The 21,687-nt window shown below is 38.2% G+C and overlaps 2 protein-coding genes across 2 annotated transcripts in view; one reads left to right on the top strand and one right to left on the bottom strand.

Moving 5' to 3' along the window:
* si:ch211-117c9.2 (solute carrier family 26 member 6) overlaps positions 1 to 21,687 on the bottom strand; it is a 211,994-nt gene that overhangs the window by 83,749 nt on the left and 106,558 nt on the right.
* baz2a (bromodomain adjacent to zinc finger domain, 2A) overlaps positions 460 to 21,687 on the top strand; it is a 33,197-nt gene continuing 11,969 nt past the window's right edge. Inside the window, 20 exon segments of the mRNA XM_051879407.1 lie at positions 460 to 709; positions 4,377 to 4,506; positions 5,010 to 5,674; positions 5,676 to 5,838; positions 7,725 to 9,404; positions 9,894 to 10,103; positions 11,003 to 11,386; positions 11,502 to 11,562; positions 13,044 to 13,152; positions 13,809 to 13,916; positions 14,023 to 14,245; positions 14,853 to 14,914; positions 15,016 to 15,081; positions 15,189 to 15,587; positions 17,136 to 17,390; positions 17,723 to 17,937; positions 18,031 to 18,105; positions 18,617 to 18,788; positions 20,225 to 20,287; positions 21,022 to 21,166. Of these exon segments, the coding sequence (XP_051735367.1) occupies positions 4,377 to 4,506; positions 5,010 to 5,674; positions 5,676 to 5,838; positions 7,725 to 9,404; positions 9,894 to 10,103; positions 11,003 to 11,386; positions 11,502 to 11,562; positions 13,044 to 13,152; positions 13,809 to 13,916; positions 14,023 to 14,245; positions 14,853 to 14,914; positions 15,016 to 15,081; positions 15,189 to 15,587; positions 17,136 to 17,390; positions 17,723 to 17,937; positions 18,031 to 18,105; positions 18,617 to 18,788; positions 20,225 to 20,287; positions 21,022 to 21,166 (5,185 nt within the window). The 5' untranslated portion in view covers positions 460 to 709.

Raw genomic sequence — 21,687 nt, 5'->3', positions numbered from 1 at the left:
ATATGTTTGTAATTACATAGTTGTAATGATGAAGTTGCAATTTAATACATTTAAAATATTTTCTTTAAATGTAATATCAAATAACATGTAAAGAAAATCTTAAAAGCAAAACAAAAACATTAAAATAATGATTAAATGATTATTTACTTGAAAGTAAAATTTTACATCAGGCTAAAAGTTTACTTTTTAAAAGTGTTCTTAAGAAAAACAAATATAGGCTAGTCAGAAGTGTACTTAAGTGCCTTTTTAATTCATTAATATATTACTACCTACAAGAACGTTTAAAAAAAAAAAAATATATATATATATATATATATATATATATATATTACTGTTAAGATTTGAAGTACACTACAAGAGCATATATAATACAACTAAGCACACTTCTTTTTCACAAGGGCATTGTGGTCTTTTCAATGAGAGTGGTTTGTTTCAGAAGTCCATGGTCCGTAATGCACCTAGTCGGCGCTAAGACCCGGAGGCGCGCGGTCGTCTATCCGTCATTCACTTCCTCTTTCGGCTCGCTCTCTTTCTCTCCTATGTGATCATGGCTGCGCTCAAACATTACCAGCCATGTTTGCAAATCTGAAACCCAAAGGTTAGCGATTTAGCCGTTTATTATTTACATCGCTTACACCCTCTTCATCCACATTGGTCCTTTGCCGGGGGGCCAGATTCTCTGTCTCCTGTGTGATCGGCACATATCAAGGTTGGGCAGTTTTATTATCATTATACGGGGGAAACTTTTGAGAGTGTGTTGTGTGGGTGATGCTGCCTCATTTTCTCTAACCGTATATCGGGAAAATAACGTGAATTAATCAACGAAAGATGACCTTCCAAGACGAGACGATCAACGTCTCTTTTAATATCGCATTTTTACAGGCAAGCTTTAAAAACATAAGCCACCTATAATGTCTTAGAGATCACAAACCCTCTTATATTTATATAATCAGCCCGTTTTATCTGTACGTTTAACGTCTTTAATTATTTAAATAACGCACAAACCCGTGGTTATGTAAATAAGACCTGCTGTTTTCATTTACACCGTTTTCATCGATGAATGAACACTGTTACATTACATTCGAGTCCAATTTCATTCATACCCCAAATTATTGAATTAACACAAATGCTAATCGCCGAATATTGTTTCAAAGCTCATAAATGGTCGTGATGAATCGTTGTTATGCGGCACGCAGGCCTCATTTTGTCATGTCATCACCGTTGATATTAACCGAGCACTTTAATCAAACTTCATAGCGAAATATTATTTTATAAGTGTGTGTATATCGCCACATTTTCATTATGAGCATCACTGAATTGTCTTCCCTTTATTTTTGCGGTCACATGTCTTAGCACACAATTTTATTTTCAAGCAAAGTCTTTTTTGTTTTCGTTTTTGTGTCGTTTGTTTGGCCGCATCTCGTTTCTTTTTCTTCTTTTTTGGCTTAATATAAGCTGATACAAGACTAAAATTACATTAAAGAGACTGGAGAAATCGAGTAAGAGAAGATATGAGCTGGTTTACCCTGAGTTGTGGTGTTTTAGTGTTGGAGAAGTTTGATGAAATGTGGATATATATATATATATTTTGTGTGTGTGTGTGTGTGTGTGTATGTGATGTGAGACCCAGAAGCAGCGCATGGTCATGAGCAGTGCTTTAGCCTCCATGCTAACCGATTCCCACATCTCCCTCTTTTCTTTATAAGCATTTTCCGCATAATATTTACTAAATATAACTCTTTTAGCGTGTGCGTTGCTTTTTGGTGACGTATGTCGGCTGCACAGCCATTTCTGAATGAAATCATACAGTTTTGAGTTGGATGTTTACTGTTAGCTGTGCGGTTAATGATGGACACGCATAAAAATAATTAGTGCTGGATTTGATCTATATGCATAAATCTATATTAGGTCATTTAAATTAGCTTTTTAAAAAATGTCCAGGACTAACTTATTAATGTGTTGAAAGTGTAATTGTTGAGCTTGAGGCTGGTGTTCAGCATCTGTGTGTGTTATGTGTGTTATTTAACGCGATTGCTCGGGCATCTCATCGGCTTTATCTGCGACATTTTATGTCGAGATGTGAAGAGCAAAATTTGTGATGTCCGCCACAGCAGTGCTCTCTGGCTGTGTCTCAAAACCATGTACACCGGCTACCTGCCGCTTTCTGGGCGTCGTTCGTGCGTTCTGATCGGTCGGTATGTCCTGAAAGATGCCGAAAATCCAATTAGAACGTTATGAACGCGCCTATAATGCTGAAAAATGCCATATAGTTAGGCAGATCACTAGGTATTGAAACGCAGCCACTGTCTTGAGCACTGTGCCACATAAACGTTAAGCGCTCTTTACTAATATTGAATGAGTTTAAGTGCAGATTTTTTTTTTTTTTACTTCAGAAAGATAAGGATCTGTTTAAAACTGTAATTGTTGTACTAGTAAAATGATGAAATAGGAGTTTGGTTAGTTGAAAGATTTAATTTAGTTTGTCCATGACTCTGGATTTAAGGGTTAAGGTGAAGAGTGTTTTTTTTTTTTTTTTTTTTTTTTTCACAGGACAAAATTGGTTGTTCACTGAAGTTTTTTGTAAAGATGTATTTTTAAATGGTTTGACAGCTGAATGAGACACCAAGGTTAACAATAGTACACCATATTGAGCACTCCTGTAGCTGAAACAGTAAAAGCAATGGCAAAGCCATGGTTTAGATTACCAAAGAATGCATGAACTGATAAAATTTTACCTTCAATGCAATGTAAGTCTAAGGCTTCCTCATTTTCATTCATCAAAACTACATAAGCTGTCTCAGGTCTAGTGTCTGAAATGACTGTTTTCAAGCAGGTTTCTTAAATATTTTTCTTGGGCTGCACCATATATCGCGATTTATCGCAAATTTTATCGCACGTGATTTGGCAAAGGCTCGTTTTTTATTTTAATGCGCAGCTTGTCAGAGCTGTACGGCTCTGTGATCAGTAGTAAATGCTTCTCCGTCTGAAAGCCAGAGGGCGCTCATGCGCAGAAACTCTAAATATACCCTGCCGCAGAAGTAGATAATGCATAAACAGAAGATTGAAACGCTTTGATTATACATGACTAATAAACACATGACTACCTTATTCTGTGTAAGAAGCCACATCATCTCACAGAAGGATGCTCAACTGTTGTTATGAAGTGAGTTTGGAGTAAAAACATGTTATTAAATGTTGTCTTTTGTTGGACAAGATGTTAATAAATGCTTCTCGTGTCTGAAAAGATGTTGCTTTTTCAAATGTACATTAAAAGTGACTCAAACTCGCAGTGCTTTCAGATGGATTAGCATTTGGAGCCGTAACTCATTGACAAGCTGCGCATAAAAAAATAATCGCAGCCTTTGCGATTTCATAATCGCACTAAGAATCGTGTTTAAGCTCGATTTCAATGTTATTTTTCGTATTGTGCGATACATTGTGCAGCCTTATATTTTTCAGCACCGTCTCATTGGTTGTACAAAGGAAACATTCTGGCATAAACTTGATTGTTCAAGATGTTCAAACAGAGCAGTTTTGTTTGAAAGAGTCATAAAATGCAAAGTAGCATACTAAGTAGGTACTACTTAGTCATGTCATCAGTTGCATCGCTTTACAGCCATTAAAAGGTTAGTTCACCCAAAAATGAAATGTCATTAATTACTCACCTTCATGTCGTTCCAAATCTGTAAGACCTTTATTTATCTTCAGAACACAAATCAAGATATTTTTGATGAAATCCGAGAGTAGGAGTCTGACAGGGATAGAGAGGAAATTGTTGAATAAAGTCGTTATTTTTGTTTTGTTTTTGCGCACAAAGTATTCTCGTCGCTTTATAACATTAAGGTTGAACCACTGTAGTCACGTTGTCTATTTTAACGATGTATTTACTACTTTTCTGGACCTTGAATGTGGTAATTTTGTTGCTTTCTATGGGAGATAAAAAACCTCTTGGATTTTATCAAAAATATCTTAATTTGTGTTCTGAAGATGAACAAAGGTCTTAGAGGTTTGGAACGACAAAAGGGTGAGTAATTAATGACAGAAATTTAATTTTTGGGTGAACTAACCCTTTAACAACTCCTCTCCCATTGCCTCATGGGATATGAAAGTGTCCATCAGTACTAAGTAGTAAGTCATCCGTACCCTTTTTTGCCTGTAGTTTTGTGAATATAATGAATTTGGACATAAGGAGCATAGGGAAGTAGACATATTCAGAAGCAAGAGACAGTGTTTACAGTTAGGGAAGTCATCCGACAAATGGCTTACTTGTAGTTGTCTGTGTGTATGAACGTGGCATGGGAGAAAGTATTTTAATGCTAAAATATGCCACATATCATCTTTCAATTCAGTGATATTCCCCCCCCCCCGTCCAACAGATGGAAGCAAATAACCATTTTAACTACGGGCCTCACTCTTCTGTGTCAGCTAACTCAGGACTGAAGCATTCCTCAGGAGATTCTCTCTATACTAACGGGTCCTCCATGAGCTTCCCCCAGCAAGGGAAAAGTGAGTCTCTCTACACTGCTTTTACAGTTTTTACTGTTTAAATTTTGAATGGTAGTATATCACAGTTTACACAAAAATATTAAGCAGCGCAACTGTTTTCAATATTGATAATAATAATAAATGTTTCTTGAGCATCAAATCATCATATTAGAATGATTTCTGAAGGATCATGTGTCACTGAAGACTGAAGTAATGATGCTGAAAATTCAGCTTTGCATCACAGGAATAAATACATTTTTAAAATATATATTCAAATAGAAAACGGCTATTTTAAATTGTAATAATATTTCACAATATTATTGTTCTATTGTATTTTTATTCATATAAATACAGTGAGCATAAGAGACTTCTTTCAAAAACATTTTTTAAAAAAAGTTGTAATTATTCCAAAGTTTTAAACCAGTAGTGTGTATCTTTTATATATAATAAATGAAATGCAAATATATGAAGTCTACAAATTGATAAATGTGATGCCTTTTTTAATGATGCTGTTCATCACACAGATCTGAATGGCGAAATGAATGTGAATGGCATCACTACTGCAGGTGGGAGCAGCCAGCCCGGCGGCCACCCTCCCTCTTCCTCTTACCCTCATATGAGCAACCATCACCTCCCAGGCAGCATTGGATATGACTATCTGTGGGGCCAGTCTCAGTACAACCCAGCGATGGGGCCTGTTCCTCCACACGGGTTGCACCAGAAACCAGGCACCCAGGGGGGGATACAACCACAGCAGCCTCAGCACCACTTCCAGGGGCATGGACCGTACCAAGTCAACGGCAGTGTAGGACCGGCCCGGCAGCCCCCGGGTGCTGGGCCACAGTACTGGGGAAGGGGTAATCCTGGGCAGCAGCAGCAGCAGCAGGGGGGATCTTCGATGTCCATGGGATTTAACTCTCACAGCATGTATGGGACTTATCCCAACCAGGGGCATCCTGGCATCCCACCGTCCCAGCATCACCAGCAGCCTCCAGCCGTGCAGCACCAGTCTGCAACGGCACATCATCTCCAACATCATTCACACCACCACTCACCTCAACACCAGCAGCAGCAGCAGCATTATGGCATGATGCCTAATGGAATGCCATATTACCAGCATCCTTCACACCAGTCTCAACCGCAGGCCCAGACTCAGTCTCAAGCCCAGACTCAGATGATTCCACCCGCCTGCGCAGAGTTTTACGCCTCCACGAGGAAGCCCACAGCACCATCACGTGGGCAGTGGAGGAGGCAGAAGCAGTCCCCACCACATGCAGGTCCCAATGCAGGTCCCAATGAGGTCCCCTTCTGCAATGCCTGATAGTGGTTCACCTAAGAGCAAAGAGATGCAAGGTGAGATAGTGCCACACACAGTCTGGAAACAGGGTTATTATAGTTTACATTTTTGTACTTTCATTTTTTTCCCATTAACAATAAAAACAATGTTTGCAACTGGTGGCACTCCTGTCAACCATCACAATTTTTTTTCTTAAAAGAGCTGCAGTCCGTAACTTTTTTTGGTTAAAAAAAGAGTTTTTGACCCAAGTACATAACCAGCCAGTGTTCAAAACTATCTCCTTACCTTAGCCCGATTCTCAACGGTAAGCTTGTAATAATGTTTTCTAATTCGAGTGGTACTGGTAGGTTTCCGTTCGTCTTTGTGTCATTACGTCACGTCAGTTTACTACAGTTTACGATTGTTAGTTATAATCACCATTGGCAGCGTGATTTATTGTAATGCTTTTTTTTTCTCAGTTGGTCAGAACAAAAGTGGCAGATTTGTTACTTGTTCAGATGACATTCTCCGGTGAAAATTCTCATTTTGCTTATACTTCCAAGACGCAGAATCTGTGATTCCGAAGTACAGTATACACACCGGTGCTGTGACTGACAGCCACATATTCTCCTCAAAACATTTGATTCATCCGCGCTGAGTTGTCGTGCTGATGCACAACCCATGTAAAGATGATAATTCCTGTAATAACTGTAATTGCAGGTTTCAAACAGAGATGGTGATAAAGAGGCAAAACTTATTGACTGCAGCTTTAAATAAAGTTTTATTAAAGATCTTTGTGTAGTCAATGGTATTAAATCAGTGTTCTCAAACTCAATTCCTGGAGGGCCACAGCTCTGCACAGTTTTGCTCCAACCCTAATCAAACACACCAGATCCAGCTAATCATGGTCTTCAGGATTACTAGAAACTTCCAAGCAGGTGTGAGTTGGAGCTGGTTGGAGCTAAACTGTGCAGAGCTGTGGCCCTCCAGGAATTGAGTTTGAGACCACTGTATTAAATTAATGGAAATTTGAGTTTTTTTGCTATGTGACAAATTTGTGACAATCTTGTTTTGAAACGATGAAGACCTCATAAAACATGCTAACTAAACAGTTTCTCTTGTTTGCAGATAGCTGTAGGGAAACAATATATTTTGTTTATTTTTGTTAATGTCTATTTCATTTTAAGTTAAACGATTAGAAAAATAGCAGCACGTTTTATCATGCATGCTCGTTCTGATTTCCTCTACTTGGGTGGTGCAATGCACTTCCTGAATGGCTTTTAGTATCACCAACACTGGTATTCTAATTATGTCCTCTGACTGAAATAACATTTGTCAAATTAGACTTGTTTTCACCAAAGGTAATTGACTTTTTGGATTAGGAAGTGATTCAAACTGACTAATAGTTTGTTAAAGGGTGATGTCTTGCCCCAGTTTTACATTCTGCCTCACTCATCAGAAAATAGAAAACTGTATGAACATGCAACCTAGATACAATAAAACAATCAACAATACTGTGCTTTCCATTGAAGATCAAGATGCATTATCTGTCTTTTGTTATTATTTTTTTTATTTTTTTACTCTGCTTTGGCCTTGTTCACGCTGTATTCAAATTGCTCTTCTGCTGAACATGAGGATCATGAGAAAACAACCGTTAGATGTATTACTGTAGTTTCCATAGCGAATGCCTCATAGTTTATTACATGGGAGCGAATGCCTCATAATTTATTACATGGGAGAATAGTAAGAGTTAAGGAGTGAATTCTGTGCAGATGCTGCACATTAGCAGCATAGTGCACTACTTTCCAGGCCACGTCTCTGACCTAAAAATCCAATTTTAGTTGTATTTCATTTCAAATCACATACAAATGATTGTAGATTGTTGCTGTGTCTGAACAGTTTTGTTGTGTTCATACATGTCTTGCTAATAGCTGTTTTGTTTTGTTTTTTTTGTGGTCTGTAGTTCATATGAATGAGTCCTTTAAAGAAACTGATAAAGGCTTCAATGGAGTCGAGAGAAGCTCTGTACCCCAACGGTTGTCCAAACCTGAGGGTTTCCCTGTTTCCTCTACTGACTATAACCAGGGTGTGCAGCATCCAGCCGTGGACCTGGAGAAACCTGCAAAACAACATCAGGAGATTGGAGCTGCTGCAAATGAGCTTAGTTCTTCCCCCGTTTCTGGACCTCCTCCACTCCTGGCTAGTCCGCCTCGGAAAACATCGACCCTGCCTCACCAGACGGTCTCTGGACCTGTTTCTGGGCAGAATTCACATTCTCCTTCATCTTCAGGATTTGCTTTATCTACAGCTTCGGGTGTCGGTGCAAACACGTCCGTGTCTCCACCCTCCCCTCTCGCATCACTGCCTCAGACGGTCCAAGGCCAAAGACCTGGGTTCTCTGCACCTTCATCAGCTGATGGGACACCTGTAGGACTTTGTACAACTCCTTCAATGTCTTCTCCTAAGAGCTCCAGAGCTCCACCTGCTGTTTCACACAGCCAGTCTGTGGTGTTTTCTTCTAACATCTTGACGCATCCTTCAACGGTGCCTGTGCCTCCTCAAACAGTTCCTCTGGCGGAGGCCCAGGGGTCGAAAAGTCCACAGGTCTCTCCAACACCTCTATCTTTAGCTGCGTCTCCATCTGTTGTCTCCGCTCCTCCTGCATTGGCACCACTGAAAGGACCCCAAGAGGCATCACCTCTAACAGGCCAGAGTCCTAAACATCCTGCTGCTTCCTCGACTCCAACATCTGCTGCCGATAACATCTCTCTCCCAGCAGTCTCTGCACTTCCATCTGTTGTCTCTGGTTCTCCTCTCGCTCGGGCTTCATCTGCACCATCTCCCGCTGTTAGCTTTTCTTCTCAGGCATCCGCAGCATCTCTCAATGTTTCTCCTGCTCCAAACGTGTCTCGTTCCCTCGTTGGCTCTGCGGCTCAACCTTCAGACATTGTGGCAAATTTTGACAAATCTCGTAGTCCAGGGCAGGTGGGTTCTCATGGTGTAGTACGGTATAACTTTGGGGAATCACAATCTACTCAGAAGACTCCTGGTAAACATGAGGCCTGTGGTTCCCAAAGTAAAGCTGAAGTCATAATCGGCACATCCAACACAGAGGCCCAATCTGAGATGAATAAGGTGCAAACTCATGGTAGAAACCTTGAACCAGCATTCGTTGTTCCAAAGGAACCTGAGAGAGACACTATGGCAGTTGGCAGAAAAGACTCTTATAGTATCAAAGATCAGGCTACCCCAAGGAAAGGAGAAAGTGACACTTTAAATGATACTTTTGGCACTGACACGTCACTGGACTATCCGTCCTTGGCTGAGTCAACCTACCTTGAAAGCTCAAGAGCAGAGGATGGGACTTCTATGATGGACACTTTTGATAATTCCTATAGTCTTTCCCAGACGGGAGACCAATCAAAGTTTACAGAAGGATCCATGTTTGATGACTCCAGGGACTTGCAGGAGACATCTTGTGAAGAGGAAAACTTGAATAGCTCCATGACCTCTACAAGTTCCACCGAGGAGGCTTCCCTCATAGATAACACGTCTCTACTGGATGACTCTTTAAACAACACCTCACAAAACTGCTCCTCCCTGCTTTCTCCATCTATTAATGCCTCTACACACTCTATCAAAGGTGAGATTCCTATGCACTAATAATGAATTTATTCTCATCTGTTTCTAAAGAACCTCATAGTTGAACAGTAACATACATTTCCTTTTTTAGAATGGATGCACCAAATTTTAGCCGATGATTATTTTCATATTGTGACCGATAATTGACAGATTAAAATTCAATATTATTTTGTCTAGATAATATGACACTTAAAAATTAAGACCAACCTTTTAAATTGCTATGTGAATTTAGGCATCAAAGCATTATAATGTAAAGTATGAAATACTAAAGATTATTTTTTTTAAATGATTAACCTTAAGAGTATTAGATGACAGTAAAGTTAATCTAAATGTATAAATAGAGAAAATCCAATCCAATATTGTCTGATTAGATGGTAAATTCAATAATGTGGTCCCAGTATTGTCCTGATATATCATACATCCCTATTATTTTTCGTTAAAATGAATAGTAATAATACTTATTAAAAGCAACACATTTTATTCCCCATAGGTGATCAGATTCTTGGACCTGATACTTCAGACCTATCTGGAGGTGACCGAAGATCTGCACTCTCTGCAATGACCGCTAAAGCACTGCAAGTGGTTGTAAGCGGTTCTGTTGAAGGGACAGCCACACATATATCTGAAACCCTTATCGCAATGCCATCAAAAAAGCCACGGAAGCCTAAAACCCCAAAGATTCCAGTTGCTATTGCCGAAAGTAAATGCATTGTTCATCTTTACTATAATTCTGCTGTATTTAATGGTTTACTTTTTTTTTTTTTTTTTTTTTTTTTTTTTATAAATTAGTCATTTTCTTTAAAGGAATAGTTCATCATAAAAATAAAATGTTATCATTTACTCACTCTGGTGTTGTTCTGATGCCGTATGCCAATCGTTCTTTTTCAGACAACAAAAGAACAATTTTTTAAAAATGTCCCTCGCACTTGTCCATATGATGGCAGTGAAGAGAGACCAGCATCAAGCTTTTAAAAAAGATGCAAAAGTATCCCATGCAACACGTCATATATTTCAAGTGTTCGGAGGGTATACAATAGGGTTTGGTGAAAAAACCAACCAAAATTTTATGCATTTAATAAAAATCCTGACCTTGGCCATTGCTCTTCTGTGCACGACATGCACGTTCATTACACTATTATTGCCAAAGTTCACTCCGACTCGCCCAGAAAAAGCACACAAATTGTTAGAAATCAAGATTAATAAAAACACAACATGAAACAAAACTCCTAGAAATCTCAAAAAAGTACCTGTGTACTTTCTTCACTGAGTTGAATATCTCCAGACAGGAACTCTGTTTGTCTGATGACAGTCAGAATGACAGCTGACAGATGTGAACGTGACAACTTTTTGTTGTGACAAACACGATGGATATGTTCACCTCAGAGAAGAAAGTACATGGATTGTATTTCATGTTGTGTTTTACTTAGTCCTGATTTCTCACAACTTGTGTGTTTTTTTTTTTTTTTTTTTTTTTTTTTAATCTTTTTTAAAAAAGCTTGATGCTAAATGATGGCTTAATTTTCATTTTAGTCTGAATTATTCCTTTTATGAAGATGCTAAATGTTAGATGCTAAATACTGTCTTATCAATTATTTCCAGTTGGGTCTCCTGATTCCAAGATCAAGAAGCGGAAGTTATCACCTGATGGTCCAAAACAAGAAAAGGTTAGAAGGAGAAAGAAAACAGAGGAGAATACATCAACTGCAGTGAAGAAGAGGAAAATCTCTAAAGAGTCAAAGGAACAGGAGAGCATCCCAACTGATACCTCAAATCCTTCAAATGCTCCGCTTTACCTTCCAAGTGATCCACTGATCTTTGTCCATGACTCAAGCCTGACCAATAATGAGAGCCCCATAGTCCAACCCAAGAAGATCTGGAAGCGTAAGATGAAAGAAGGCGTGAATGAGGCAAAGCCTTCTAAACCAGCCAAAACTGAGTTGGCAGAAGGAAAAGCTGATGATGATGATAACAGCTCCACAGCAGGTATCTACATATAAGTAGTTGAAATTTGTTCTTTTTAAGAAGTGCTCAATCTAATTTCTATGCATACTTCTGGCACTTAAGATTAAAATATATCTAATTGTTGTTTCTGTCACAGGTGACACCCCAAGACGTAGGATTGCAACTGAAGAGCAAGTCCAATTTCCTTTGCAGCATGGGTGAGCAGTCCTTTGTTCAAAGCAGTGTTAACCAGGGTTTGACAATGGCTTTTTCCCAAGGAGACCATGTGCTCTTAATTTAAAAAATTTGTTTGGAGTGCATAAGGAACTTAAAGGGATAGTTCACCCAAAAAATCAAAATTATGTCATCATTCACTCACCCTCAAGTTGTTCCAAACCGGTATAAATTTCTTTGTTCTGCTGAACACAAAGGAAGATATTTTGAAGGAAGTTTGTAACCAGGCCGCTTTGGGGCACCATTAACTTCCATAGTAGGAAAAAAAAAAATACTATGGAAGTCAATGGTGCCCCAGAATTGTTCAGTTTCCCCACATTCTTCAAAATATATTCCTTTGTGTTCAGCAGAAAAAATAAATTTATACAGGTTTGGAACAACCTGAGGGTTAGTAAATGATGACAGAATTTCAGAATTTTAATTTTTGGGTGAACTATCCCTTTAAGGGGTGCGATGGAAATTGATCAGATAATTATTATTATTTTTTTCTTCCCTTAAATGGATATGAGGAGACAGTTACAAGCAAAATGATTGAATTTATTTGAATAAATGTACACTAGGTTTTTAAATATTTCTGCTTCATACTGAATTCATTTAATGCCTAATACAATTTGTGTAACCAAAATACCAATAATATCCTGGGGAAAAAAAAAAAAAAAAAAAGTACATTATGCACTTGGACTCTTATTTTGAAGTGTCTGTGCTACTTCTAGCTTCTTCTAGCTGGAAATAAAATATGAACTGATAGAACCATCTACAACATTAGCACTATAAAGTAAACATTGTCATAATTCAGTGGTGATCATAAGCAATTGCTGGGCAATATTGTGAGCTGTTCATTGATTGTGAACTGAAACTCAGAAGACTGTAGAATGCACGACAGTACCACGTTTTTACTTAGAAGTGCGTAGCGCTCACAATTATTTCATTAAATCATAGTCTTTTCGCAGTTTAATAATCACATTAAGCTGTATCATGATTCCTGTTTTCCATCCTCAAAGTTAAGACCTACAATATTTAGGACCTACTTCTTATTCTCACACATTCTCCTAAATACATTTTGTAGATTGCACACATCTGTTTTTAGTTGAAGATGCAGGTGAAATGCTTGCACTATCAAGCCCTAATAATGGATAACAATTTAGTTTTTTTATTGTACTGGTAACATTTGTTTAAAAACCAAGGATTTATGGTAGCCAGGCATTGTGTGCACTGTGTGAACATGACGATTAATGTAGTTTTAGCCTAAATTAAAGAATTTACTCATCTTAGTTGCACAAAAAAAAAGTAAAACTTAGTAACTTTCCTCAACACTGATGGTAGCTAACATACAAATAGACATCCACTCCAGCAATCTTCTCAATCTTCTTTTTAAAAATGCTTATCCAGCAATTTCAAACAGCTTGAAATTCATTGGTCTAGGTTTAGCAATCCTGTTTCATGTGCTGTGTTTCACATTTGCTAGCTGGAAGCGAGAGATTCGAGTCAGGAGGTTTGAGGACCGCCTGAAAGGGGAGACGTGGTATTACAGCCCCTGTGGCCGGAGGATGAAGCAGTTCCCTGAGGTCATCAAGGTGAGATCTGTTATACTTGTACAACAAATGATTATCCACAATTAGGTTTGTTCCCCCTCCCTAGATTTGGGGGGAGGGGGGGGGGGAGGGAAAAATCTAATTTTCTGATTTAAAAAAAAAAATTGTGGTTGCAATTTGAAATGCTCTTAAATTCCAGGTTTCCTGTGCTTGTTTGAAGGGCTGCACAATTTGGCCGAAGTTTTGTGATTATATAACAATATGGCTATAAAATTAATACAATAACAATAATAATAGTAATGGTAGTAATAATAGTGATACTAATTATTATTTTTTCTAAATTACTAAAATTAAAATGATTAAATAAAAATTACTGAATAAAAACAAAAGAGAAATTACTATTTTAATATTTCACTGTTTGTCAAGCAGCATTTACTGTGAACTGAGATAATGAAAACACCAGATCATGAGTGTAAATGAACACAGTGCCACTTCACTCTGAAGCACACAGCGTATATATTCATTGAATTAAATGGCAGCCTAAACGGTTTAATAATCGCACTAAGCCATGTCTCAATTTCGGTTTTGTTTCAAATAATCGCGCAACTATTTCCGCAGTACCACTGTAACTTAATCTGCATGAGTGATGATAAGGCTCGTCTTCATCCTGTTGCTTTGGTCTCTCCTACATTTTCCAGTATCTGAAGAGGCATCAGGATGGTCTCCAGGGCGTTTCGAGAGAGCACTTTAGCTTCAGTCCACGCATGCCAGTGGGTGATTTCTACGAGGAGCGGGAAACCCCCGAGGTGTGTGTTAAGATGTCTACAGGAGCTGCATGTCTATGAGAGCTACATGCAATCCAGGACAGTTAGACTGTTGCATGACATGCCATTTCTCTTTAATCTGTTACAGGGTATGAAATGGTTCCTCCTTGCCAATGAGGAAGTGCCCTCCATGATCATGGCAATAACAGGCAGACGTGGTCGTCCTCCAAATCCAGACAAAGAGCCTCGTTCCCGTGGACGCCGAGTCAGAGGAGCCCAAGGTAGACGGCCAGGCCGACCTCCCAAGGCCAAGATGGAGGATCTGCTCAGCAAAGTGGACGCCAGGCTGCTGAAGAGACTGGAGGCAAAGGGTGAGTCTGAATATTCTGAAATGGAAAACCTGTTAGTGTTTCCCACAGGATTTTGTGAAACTGTGGTGGGTGGAGCTCCAAACCATATTCTGTGCATTGACCTGTGCATTACCTAAACTTTAAAGGGTACTCAACCCTCTTTTAGTTGTGAAATAGTGTTTCAGTCTACATTACACTACATAATAATAATACTACTAATAATAATAATTATCAAATTATTCCTATGACAGTAATAACCATATATTATAAAACAAATGCACTGAAAAATAAATTAAACTTTCATAATTAATTTTGTCCTAATCTCTATAATTGAAAGTGATGAACGCATTAGCTTTTATTTTGATGGAAACTGCAGTCGAGCTTTTATTTTAAGTATACAAATGCGTCTCATTACAAATCTAGATAAATGCTGTAATCGTCAACTATGCAAATGTGAAAATAATGCGTAACTGGTGCCCGCTACGTTCCCAAACCTCAGGTTGCTTCAGGTAGATTGTCTGATTATGAAATAAACTTGTTACAGAAGTACCACCTTTTATTTTAGTCATTTTGTAGTTGCAGCCTTTTTGTCAAATATACTGAGCAATTGATGTGAATTGTTTTACAGAGGATCTCACTGAGGAAGAAAAAGAAAAACTAGTCAAGATCAAGAAGAAAATGAAGAGGAAGGTGAGCTGAACTGATATTATTTACTATAACAAGTTCATATTGGAATATTTGTTTTTAACTTTTCAGCTGTTAAAACTGAGCGTCTGATTTGTCTCATGCAGGCAAGAATGAAAAGAAAGGAGGATGCAAAGATTAAAAAGATCCGGCAGGAGAAACGGAAAGCCAAAGTATGACTCTATTCAAAAATTTGACTAAAAAAATCATTTTAGTTTTGTAGCTTCAAAAACCCCAGTGTTCTGAGCTCTTAGTTTATTTTCTGATGTGTTTTGAGCAGTTGGAGAAAGCCAAAGAGCAAGAACAGGCTGATGAAGACCAGACTCAGAGCCCGTCATTTGAAAGCCCTCTGTCGGCCGCAGAAGGGCCCAAGAAGCCCGGGCGCAGGAGGAAGGTTGCAGTACCAGTACCAGTGGCAGTGGCAGTGGCAGAGGCAGAGGCGTTGGATCCGGAGAAGGCCAGCCCGATCAAGAGAGTGGCCAGGGCCCGCAGCAAAGCCAAGGCTCTTGCCAAGGCTCAGGCCCAAGCTGAGGCCGAAGCACAGGCTGCTCTGGCAGCTAAGAGGCAGGCGGAGAGGAGGGCGCAGGCTCAGAGACGAATGGAGGAGAGAAAGAGGCAGCAGATGATCTTGGAGGAGATGAAGAAGCCTGCAGAGGACATGTGTCTCCCCGATCATACGGTGAGCATGACATGCTGAGGGATTCACACATAGTAGACGAGATTCCCCACCTGGCATATTCACACAGTTTACTTTTGAAACCACATTAATAAATAAACTTGGTGTCAGTATGTTGGGTTTATGTCTTTGCACTCATTTAATACCCGGAAACTAGTCACATTTTTATGAAATTCACCATTCTGACATTGTACTCACTTTCTTCAGAAACGTTTCAATGCCATTTTGTTTTCGTCTAGCCTAGTAAGGGCAGTGTTTTTTTTGGGTACTGGGGTAACCACTGTACTTCTGCTTTTCCATAAGCGCCTCTGTCATAGTGACTTTTGCAGTTTCATTCAGTCTGTCTGCTGTTTTTGTTCAGACCAATTATATAGCATATATTATCATTTGTTAGGCAAAAGTGTGAGGTTTATCATTTTACAAAACTGTTTTTGTCAAAAATTTGCATTATTTGAATGGCAAAGTTGTCTAATCATAGTTTTTTTTTTTTTTTTTATGGTTAAAAAAAATAAAATTCTATTTTAATGAAATTATTTCAACTGCTGATTTCAAGAAGTATTTAGAAGATTTTTTAGGTGGGGCTTGGGACAGATGTGACCATGCTAATCGGCCTTGTTTGTACTAATGTTAATGCTTGTACTTATGCTAATGCTAATGTACTAATATGAATATGAATCTTTAATATACAGTCATGTAGTGCAGGGGCTTTGACCAATGAGATTTTCTATCAGATTTAAATTTCTTCAGAAATGAAAACTAAGACAACTTAAATGTTGTTTCTTGCTTGTCACAGTTGATTATGACAGCAATTCACATGGATGAGACATTTTTTGCTTTGTTTATAGTTAGGACACTGTGTAATGTATATGTCCACTGAAGCAAAATTACTCCACTCACAATAGAGCTCCTCCACTTTGCGGTGTGTCTGTGTTAAATCTATGGTTGTTTTCATTACAGCATATTAATATGCATGTATACACAATTATGCAAGCGTTGTTTCCGAATGCCTAAAAAAAAGATCTGGTGTCAATTTAATGTTAATTAACCCAGTTGAAAAGCGTACATTTCATAGTGTATGTTTCATATAAATGAATATGTAAACAATGTTTTACGCACTGAATTTGGCAGAAACTCCCACACAATCTTCACATTTTTAAATGCTCATTATGAACCTCACAGCGTTTGACTGCTGACCAGCATTTTTCACTCCTCATTTGCATTGAGCATTTCTCAACTTTTTCTCAACGTTCTCATCTGCTCTCAATGCTTTCTTCGGTCTGCTGTCAACCCACAATCTCCTGTGTGAGCGGGTCCCATAGGAATTAATTGAAACGCCCACTTAGCACCAGTGGACACACACCATAATACACATTGCTACCATTCTCACACTACTACGAACAAGCAGATAATGCTTTTATTTGATGGAAGAAAAAGTAGTAGCCTACAATATTGTCAAGTACATCTCTGAATGTTGGGTAATTAAAGTGTGATGTTATACCTGGGATGGTTTATTCCATCACTCATAATGTTGTCGTCTGTCTCCATCTGTAGCTCCTCCCAGCGTTGTCACGGGTACCAGGACTGGTGCTTTCAGGTTTGGCCTTCTCCAATTGTTTAAGGGTGGTCGAGTTCCTCCATGGTTATGGAAAGATTCTGGGGCTCCAGGTGCCCAAGGACATTCCCAGCCTGAGCACCCTGCAGGAAGGGCTCCTCGGCATGGAAAAGAGCCAGGGCGAGCTCCTGGATCTGCTCATTAAACTGGTGGAGGCCGCTCTGCATGATCCTGGACTGCCCTCTTATTACCAGGTTTGTCTTCTTTTGAGTGTGATATCAGTATATTCAATTTATTTTTCAAGTTGTAATAATTAGTGTTTAAAAGTCTTAAATGTTTTGTTAACGCATCCATTTGATCTGAAACATAACTTTGAAATTGGGTAACTTTAAATTTTTCATTATTTTAGTTAATGGAAAACAGGCTTGAAAGCAACATGAAACAGCATCCACAACATATTAAATATCTGTATTTTTTTATATATATATTCACGTATGTTCAGTGTCATGGGTTTTGCACTAAATTTAAGGCATTTTAGTGATCAGTGTTTTAATGAAGGTTGGTTTGTTTCTTTTTCCTGTCTCAGTCTGTGAAGATCCTGGGGGAGAAGCTGGTGGATCTGGAGCTGAGCCACAACACTGTGTCTGAAGTTCTGCGGATCTTTCTGGAAGCCCATGGCTTTGAGTTGGAGGTGTGTAACAGTCTCCGTACAAAGAGCTTCCAGACCCTCAATTCCGATGTCAAAGCCTCCATACTGGCCTTCCTGGTGGAGGAACTCAACGCCAGCAACATAGTCACCAGGTCAGTAGGAATTCAAATCATATTATCATCATAATTTGAAAGAGTTTTCTAGATCTATATATTTAAACATTTTCAACTGTTCTGTTTCTGCAGGGAGATTGATAACACACTAGAGAATATGGCAACCTACAGGAAAAACAAGTGGATTATAGAAGGCAAACTACGCAAGTGAGTTACTCTTATCCTGAAAGCTTTTTGTACACACCAGAGTCAAAATTTGGTTGCTGTGAAAGCAGTTTTTTGAAATCGGGTGCAACTATGAAATATTTAAACTTCACGTGATGAAAATGTGTATAATGTTTCACAACAAAACAACTTGAATTATTCTGTTTGTACATTAACTAGCTTTATCTAGCTTTTAAATGCATCGCAAGGGCTCAACACCCTGTGTCACGTGACCATAAACACTAAAGGTGATGATTCACGGGGCAACTTTTTGAGCAATGTTGCGGAGCGATGTTGCTTGGGCACTTTCCCATTGAGAATGAGCAACAAATTTCTATATGGATACTTTAGATCGAAATTTGTTACCCATTCTCAATGGGAAAGTGCTCAAGCAACATCGCCTGGCAGCACTGCCTGGCAACATTGCTCAAAAAGTTGCCCGTGTATCATCACCTTAAGACTCTTCTGTAGTTGGCTTCATCTTTTCTAAATGTGTGTGTTTGTGCCTGAGCAGACTGAAGGCTGCGCTGGTGCGGAAGACTGGCCGCTCAGAGGAGGAGCTGTGCTTTGAGGAGCGTCGGCGCAGTGCTCGCGTGGGCATGACCGAGGAGGAGAGCATCGAGGAGAGCTGTGTGTTGGAGAGAGGGAGCCGCCGCAAAGCCAAAGAGGAACCCAAAAACACTGAGGTACACAAACCAGAGCTGTGCTTATGGATTACAATTGCAAAATTGTCTATGATTTTAATGGTTTAAATCATTTATTTAGTGCACTACATGTCAGATGTCAGTCAATATATGTATACTTCAGCTGGATAGCTAAATTTGGTTGATTTAAATAAGACACGGTGTACTGACAGCAGCTACTCTGAAGATGTGAAATGTTGTAATTAATCAAGAAAAGCATCTACTAAACATTTCCTGAGTGAGTGGTGTTAGTTAAGAGGAAAAAAAAATGTATCTTGACTTGCTCAATATCACAGTCACTTTTCTAATTGCCTTCTAAACCTGTTCAGCACTACAGTACTTCCCAGAAGATCCTTCGACCTCAGATGTGATTAGAGTATCAAAAATGAGCCACTTCGGTTTCTGAGCTGTGCTTTCTCTATGATGACATGGGTTTAACTGAGGGTTTTCTCATTACATATTTTATTTGTTTGTGGCTTTTAACTAACACCAGAGAAATGTGAAATAGGGGTTGAACGACCTTTAATCACATTTGTGATTAAAATCGGCGTCGACTTGTCGCTGATGACGTCAATAATGAACAAATAACCTTGAGCTGAGACTCGAACGCAGGTCGCCTTGTGCACAGCTATGACATATGACACAGCACTGCCCACAAGGCTACTGCTCCTACATAACAGCTTATTTTTATAAATTCTTTTGTCTTTGGGTCGATATATTTCTCACAGATTTCTGCTTTTTCTAAATCAGATACAGATAAAGTAGCACAGTAAGTATTACATTTATATGAATGCATTAGTGAGTGTGATTGTGTGTGAATTAATTCTACCTAGCAGCGTCTCTCTACTAATAGTGAATCTGTGGGTTTTAGCTACTAAGAAATATATGCTAGAACTTTTCAGTTTCTAAGCTATTTTATCGATGAATCGTAGTGTTGACATTGACAATACATTTCTGCGCTACTGAATGCTTCTGTGAGCGCGATCTGCACGTGATGTATGCAATACTGTATATTTGTGTGTGTGTGTGTGTGTGTGGTACAAAGTAGCAGTGCATTAGTTTAGAACGCCAAATTAACTTACATCTAAAATAAGCTGTTTAAAATGACTTGCATTCACTCAAACAATATTGAGAATCCAGATGGTACAATCAAACATATCTTGTCGAGCGCTCTCGGAGTATACATTTATTTGTTATTAACTGTTTGATACGGAGCGTAAATGTGGACTTCAAAGATTTCTTATCCTGCTGCGCCCTCTATAGGCTATGATCAGCGACTAGTCGATGTCAAGCTTAAGGTGTCATGGCAGAGCATTAAAGTCAACTAGTCTGTGCAACCCCTAATGTGGAGATTTTATATATATATATATATATATATATATATATATATATATATATATTTGTGTGTGTTTTTTTGTTTTGTTTTTTTTTTCTCACAGATTGAGAGCCCTAATACCTGCAGTGTTGCTGAACTGGAGCGTCAGATTGATAAACTGACCAAGGTAAAATACATATAATCTCAGCTGCTGAAAATGACATTTTTGAGAGTTATTTTGAAATCGTTGTATTATGCACATCAGTAATGTATGCCAAAAAAAAAGTTAATAACACTGTTTATTCTATACAATTGTTCTGTCCTGTAATTGTTTTAAAATTAAACTTAGAGCATGTATATTATTGTAAAGTTAGACCAATTGAGAAAAATCTATTAATGTTAATAGAATTAACACTTACTCCAAAAAGGCTTGTTTAAAATGGGTATATATAGTTTTAGACCTAGTGAGTCCAGAAGTTTCAAACATTGGTTATAAATTTTACATTTTTACTAGAGAGGCAACGATACTAAATTTCTCTGCCGATACGATAGCCGATTATTCAGACTGAATTCTGCCAATATCGATGCTGATTAGTTTGATTTTCCTAAGGAAAAAAAAAAAATTCTCCCAACTAATGCTGTAAACTATACAGGGAACCCTCTCATTTGATACATTATTAAACGTTAAAATTAACAGAGCCCAACCCATTATATTCAACTGCAGTCTTCCTTTTGATTGACAGGATATAATCAGCCCTGATCATCGGCTGTTTTTAAACAATAGTTTTCACTAGTCAAAAGTTTGAACAAACCTAATCATTCTTTGTTCAACGATCTGTTTAATTTTTTTTTTTTCCTTTCACTATTGAGTTGATCAAAATGTTTTTATTTTTGTTACAATATTTTCTTCTGTGTGTTCAGCGCCAAGTGTTTTTCCGCAAGAAGCTGCTACAGTCGTCTCATTCCATGCGAGCAGTGTCTCTCGGGCAGGACCGGTACCGTCGCAGGTACTTGCTGCTGCCTTATATGGGATGTATCCTCGTGGAGGGAGCAGAGGATATCTTGGGTGAGTGGAAACTCCCAGCATGCAGTGAGTCTGATATCTCGCACACTTGTCCCAAACGCCTTGATGTAGTGCCATATATATTTAGGTAGTAGTCTGCCTAAATATAAAAAAAAATTGCAATTCCAATTTAAAATGCTATTTAAAAAAAAAAAAAAAAAAAAATCCAGGTTTGCTCTGCTTGTAGGGCTACATAATTTGCCCAAACTTTTGTGATTATTATCAATATGGGGCTTAATAATAATAATAATAATTATTATTATTATTATTATTATTATTATTATTATTATTGTTATTATTTTTAACATATTAGTTTTATTATTTAGTAGTAGTAGTAAATAAAAATATAAAAAATAGCAAAATACAATAAGAAATATTAATATTGTAATATTTCACTGAAAAATAAATAGTATTTAAGAAAAATATTATAGTTTTTTTTCTTTAACAACTAAAATACAAATATTTAATAATAATTTATAATGGTAATAATAATAATAATAAATTCACATGGCTAATATTAGTAA

This window comes from Ctenopharyngodon idella, chromosome 22 (assembly GCF_019924925.1).
Source record: "Ctenopharyngodon idella isolate HZGC_01 chromosome 22, HZGC01, whole genome shotgun sequence".
Taxonomy (NCBI): Eukaryota; Metazoa; Chordata; class Actinopteri; order Cypriniformes; family Xenocyprididae; genus Ctenopharyngodon; species Ctenopharyngodon idella.
The sequence above is the reverse complement of the archived record's forward strand: the minus strand, read 5'-3'. Positions and strand labels throughout refer to the sequence as shown.